At 32.7% G+C, this 3,744-nt stretch overlaps 2 protein-coding genes across 3 annotated transcripts in view; one reads left to right on the top strand and one right to left on the bottom strand.

Annotated features, from left to right (window-relative positions):
- Positions 1-478, top strand: part of LOC104747481 (pre-mRNA-splicing factor syf2) — a 3,535-nt gene extending 3,057 nt beyond the window's left edge. Inside the window, exon 6 of one of the 2 annotated variants that reach the window (XM_010469114.1) lies at positions 29-478. In XM_010469114.1, the coding sequence (XP_010467416.1) occupies positions 29-256 (228 nt within the window). In that variant the 3' untranslated portion in view covers positions 257-478. The remainder of the gene's footprint in view (positions 1-28) is intronic. The other variant, XM_019237404.1, reaches the window with a different exon arrangement.
- LOC104747480 (probable aquaporin PIP2-8) lies at positions 993-2,655 on the bottom strand. Its single transcript, XM_010469113.2, has 4 exons — positions 2,237-2,655; positions 1,852-2,147; positions 1,454-1,594; positions 993-1,357 (listed from the first exon to the last, which is right to left on the bottom strand). The coding sequence occupies exons 1-4, from the start codon at positions 2,514-2,516 to the stop codon at positions 1,238-1,240; spliced, it is 837 nt and encodes a 278-aa protein (XP_010467415.1). The 5' UTR covers positions 2,517-2,655; the 3' UTR covers positions 993-1,237.

Below are 3,744 nucleotides of genomic sequence, written 5' to 3'. Positions count from 1 at the left end.
AGCTCAATCCTTTGTTAAACTTTTGCAGGCTCCAAAAACTTCGCAAGATAAGATAGACAAGATGGCAAAAGAGCTCTTCGACAGAGAACAAAAGCGACAAGAGTTTAGCAGGAGGAGAAAGTTCCGGGAAGAGAAGGATATCGATTCCATCAACGACAGAAACGAGCATTTCAACAAGAAGATCGAGCGTGCGTTTGGGAAATACACGTTGGAGATCAAAAACAACTTGGAGCGAGGAACTGCGTTACCCGACTAATCTACTTGAGCTCACATGGTTTGGAAACAAGGGAATGGATATCTGGTTCGAAAAGTAAACCTCTATGCTGTTGTTTGCTTATTTGTCTTTAAATTATCCTTGAGAGAACTAAATTGTAGAATGATCTTTTCTTTAGCCACCTCAAATCCATACAAAATTCTGTACCAGTAAATTCTCTGGCCAGAGTGAACAAACGGTAACCAGAGTTGTTTTTTACTTTTATGTTTCCTTCTCAAAACTAGAATCTCGGTAGCCAAAGCTCAGGAGTCAGGACATGCAAAAACTCTAAATTTTGGAAACAAACTTCATTTTCATTAACTGTGATTTCGGGATTGTCGAACCAAGTAAGGCATGTATAGTAGAGAGAGATAGTGATCATAAGTAACGGCTACATTGTGAAAGAGTGTGAAAACAATTGAGGTGTGGACCATTTCGTGTGGTGGTCCTTTATCTTTTTTCCTCTCCATCTCTGTTTGCTTTTGAGCTCTTTTCCAAAATTTTGACCTCTTTATCAAAAGGACCACACAAACCCTCTCTAATCTCTATCCTCTCTGTGTCTCTACTTTTCTGAAAAGACGAGCCGTGTGACATTGCTTATTGCTAAACTCCATCTTTATTCCATGCCCCAAGGCTTTAGCTATATTAGTCTATTACTTCTAAGTTCTAACTAAGGAGCATGTGTCAATATGTGAGTTGTTTGTAATCCGACAATCGGATAAGAAGAATCCAAGTACGGTAAGACAAAAACACCAAGGAATGTTTTAATTCGGACTACAATGTAAAGTGAATCATAAGATGTCCTACATGAAATAAACCAACGATACAAAGATGAATTAAACCAAACTTAACTATTGAAAATGAATAAATCCTTAAAAAGAAAAACATTACACCAAATTAAAAGTTAAAACACACACAAATTGCTCTCACTAAACACACATAAAACAAATTTCGATAGTTTCTAAGAAGTCTCTCATGCATGCATCAATTGGTTGGGTTGCTGCGGAATGAAGCCAAGGCTTTGATTGCTGCAGCTCTCAAGATGTATTGATGGTATGCTGCTGCTGCTAATGCTCCCACGAACGGTCCAACCCAGAAGATCCACTTTAATATCAAACCCATTAACCCAAAAGTTCAGTTAATTATTATTCAACAAAAACTAACTAAAACTGATTGTAAATGAGAGATGACTTTACTTACATGGTCGTTCCAAGCTTTGTCATCGTTGTAGATAACAGCAGCACCAAAGCTTCTAGCTGGATTAATCCCAGTTCCAGTAATGGGGATAGTAGCCAAATGCACCATGAACACAGCAAACCCAATCGGTAACGGTGCCAAAACCTAAAAATATAAAAAACAATCATAACATTTCAACTTTTTTATTTTATTATCATAGAATTTACACGAATTGCACCCATGCTGAAAAGTTGAAAACTATTCAAACATTACACTAAACCATTTAAAAAAAACATATGTAAAATATTCAAAAAGAATTCAACTTTATTGAAATTACACAAACCCATTTTGAAAACCCATGAAATAACATTTTTAAAGATTTCAACTTTATACACACAACCGGTTTGAGATGTTTTACTAACCGGGACGTGGGAGTCACGAGCGCTTCTTTTGGGGTCGGTGGCGGAGAAGACAGTGTAAACCAAGACGAATGTGCCAATAATCTCAGCACCAAGAGCAGTTCCGGTGCTATAACCATGAGCGACAGCGTTAGCTCCGCCTCCGTGACGTTTGTATGGAGTCATCATGAAGGCTTTAACGAGTCCAACTCCACAAATGGCTCCAAGACACTGAGCCACCATGTACGCAACCGCTCTAAGGAGCGACACTTTACGAGCCAAGAACAAACCAAACGTCACAGCTGGGTTAATGTGACCTCCTGCAGTTTAAACAAACTTCATATCTTAAACATCTTGAAAATGAAATATTATTAGTAAATTTTAGGAGAAGTTTTGTTGAACTATTTACCGGAGATACCGGCGGTACAATAGACGAGGACGAAGATCATGCCACCAAAGGCCCATGCAATACCGAGTAAACCAACGCCATTACAAGGACCGGTTTGGTTCTTGTGGCCAATGACTGTAGCTACGGTTACGTACAGGAAGAGGAGAGTGGCGATGAACTCCGCGATGATAGCTCGGTAGAAAGACCAGAACTTAAGCTCAGCCATGTCTAGAAGCGGAGCTGGAGGTGGATCCACGTAGTCTTTGCCATGTCTTCCTTCTTCACTCACTTCTTTCGACATTTTTCTTATCTTAGCTCTCACTTTCACTATGGATATTTCCTTCTCTTCTGTGTTGCTTTATAAAGGAGAGAATCTTGCATGTTACATATCTATACTAGTATTTTTGCAATACTTTTTGTTGAAAAATATGTTTTTGGAAACATTTACCATTAAATACTATTAAATGTTTATATTCATATACAAACAAGTTTACTTAACTCTCTCTACTATTCTTATAACCAAACACAATTAAAATATTTTTAATATCCATATATATAATATTCTACAATTAATATAATTTTTAGAAAATTTATTCTAGATTTTAAGAAAATTCTCCTATCATCTCTTTTTGATTTTAAATTTTAAATGTAATGAATCATCATATAATACATAAATTTAATAAAAATCTATCTTTTCTACATATATTGTGATTTGAATTTTTTTAATGAACATATATTAATTAATTAATAAAAAGTGTATGTTCAACATGCATATATAGTAAATTTATTGTATATAGTAAATTATAAAATTTTAAGAAGTTTATAATTTATAAATGATATATCTAAACTTAATTAAAAATTTTAAAATTATGAATATTTAAACTTACTAAATTTTTTAAAATAACACAAACAATTTATATTACATGACGAGTTATATGACATGACAATATTGAATTGATAATATTAAAAAATAAAATATCATTAATATTATACGTTAATACAGATTAAATTCTTATTTTACTATTTTAACAACACTAATATAAAAAATGTCAAATCATGATTTAATTAAGATTGTATTAAACAATAATTGTTGTGCGGTATACCAAGGATAATATATTAAATAACTAAAATTAACAAAAGAGTACATTAGTAAGTTGAAATTAAAAAAAAAACAAAAGAATACATTTAGCAAAATTAGTATTAAAATAGTATATTAACAAAAAAAAAATCTCGCAGTATACCGCGGGTTATAATCTAGTGATTAGATAACATTAGGGTATATTTGTGATATATATATATATATATATATACAGTAAAACCTCTATAAATTAATAAATTTTGCTAGTCCTAAGTTGGACCAGTGTAAAAAATAACAAAATTCGATAAGATAATAAGATAATATTTTTTTTTGAAATTCCAATGTAAAATATGGTCCCAATAATATCATAAATTAATGATCATGTAAATGTATATATATATATATATATATATGCTGATATAATATAGGATGCTTCTCCTAAACCTCATAT

This window comes from Camelina sativa, chromosome 15 (assembly GCF_000633955.1).
Source record: "Camelina sativa cultivar DH55 chromosome 15, Cs, whole genome shotgun sequence".
Lineage (NCBI taxonomy): Eukaryota > Viridiplantae > Streptophyta > Magnoliopsida > Brassicales > Brassicaceae > Camelina > Camelina sativa.
The sequence above is the reverse complement of the archived record's forward strand: the minus strand, read 5'-3'. Positions and strand labels throughout refer to the sequence as shown.

What these genes read in the sequence shown, in the direction of transcription:
- LOC104747480 (XM_010469113.2), bottom strand. Translation starts at nt 2,516, where the DNA reads ATGTCGAAAGAAGTGAGTGAAGAAGGAAGACATGGCAAAGACTACGTG. An exon ending in TTGTACCGCCGGTATCTCCG is followed by an intron (nt 2,148 to 2,236) that starts GTAAATAGTTCA and finishes TTTAAACTGCAG; the next exon opens with GAGGTCACATTAACCCAGCT. An exon ending in CTCGTGACTCCCACGTCCCG is followed by an intron (nt 1,595 to 1,851) that starts GTTAGTAAAACA and finishes TTATATTTTTAG; the next exon opens with GTTTTGGCACCGTTACCGAT.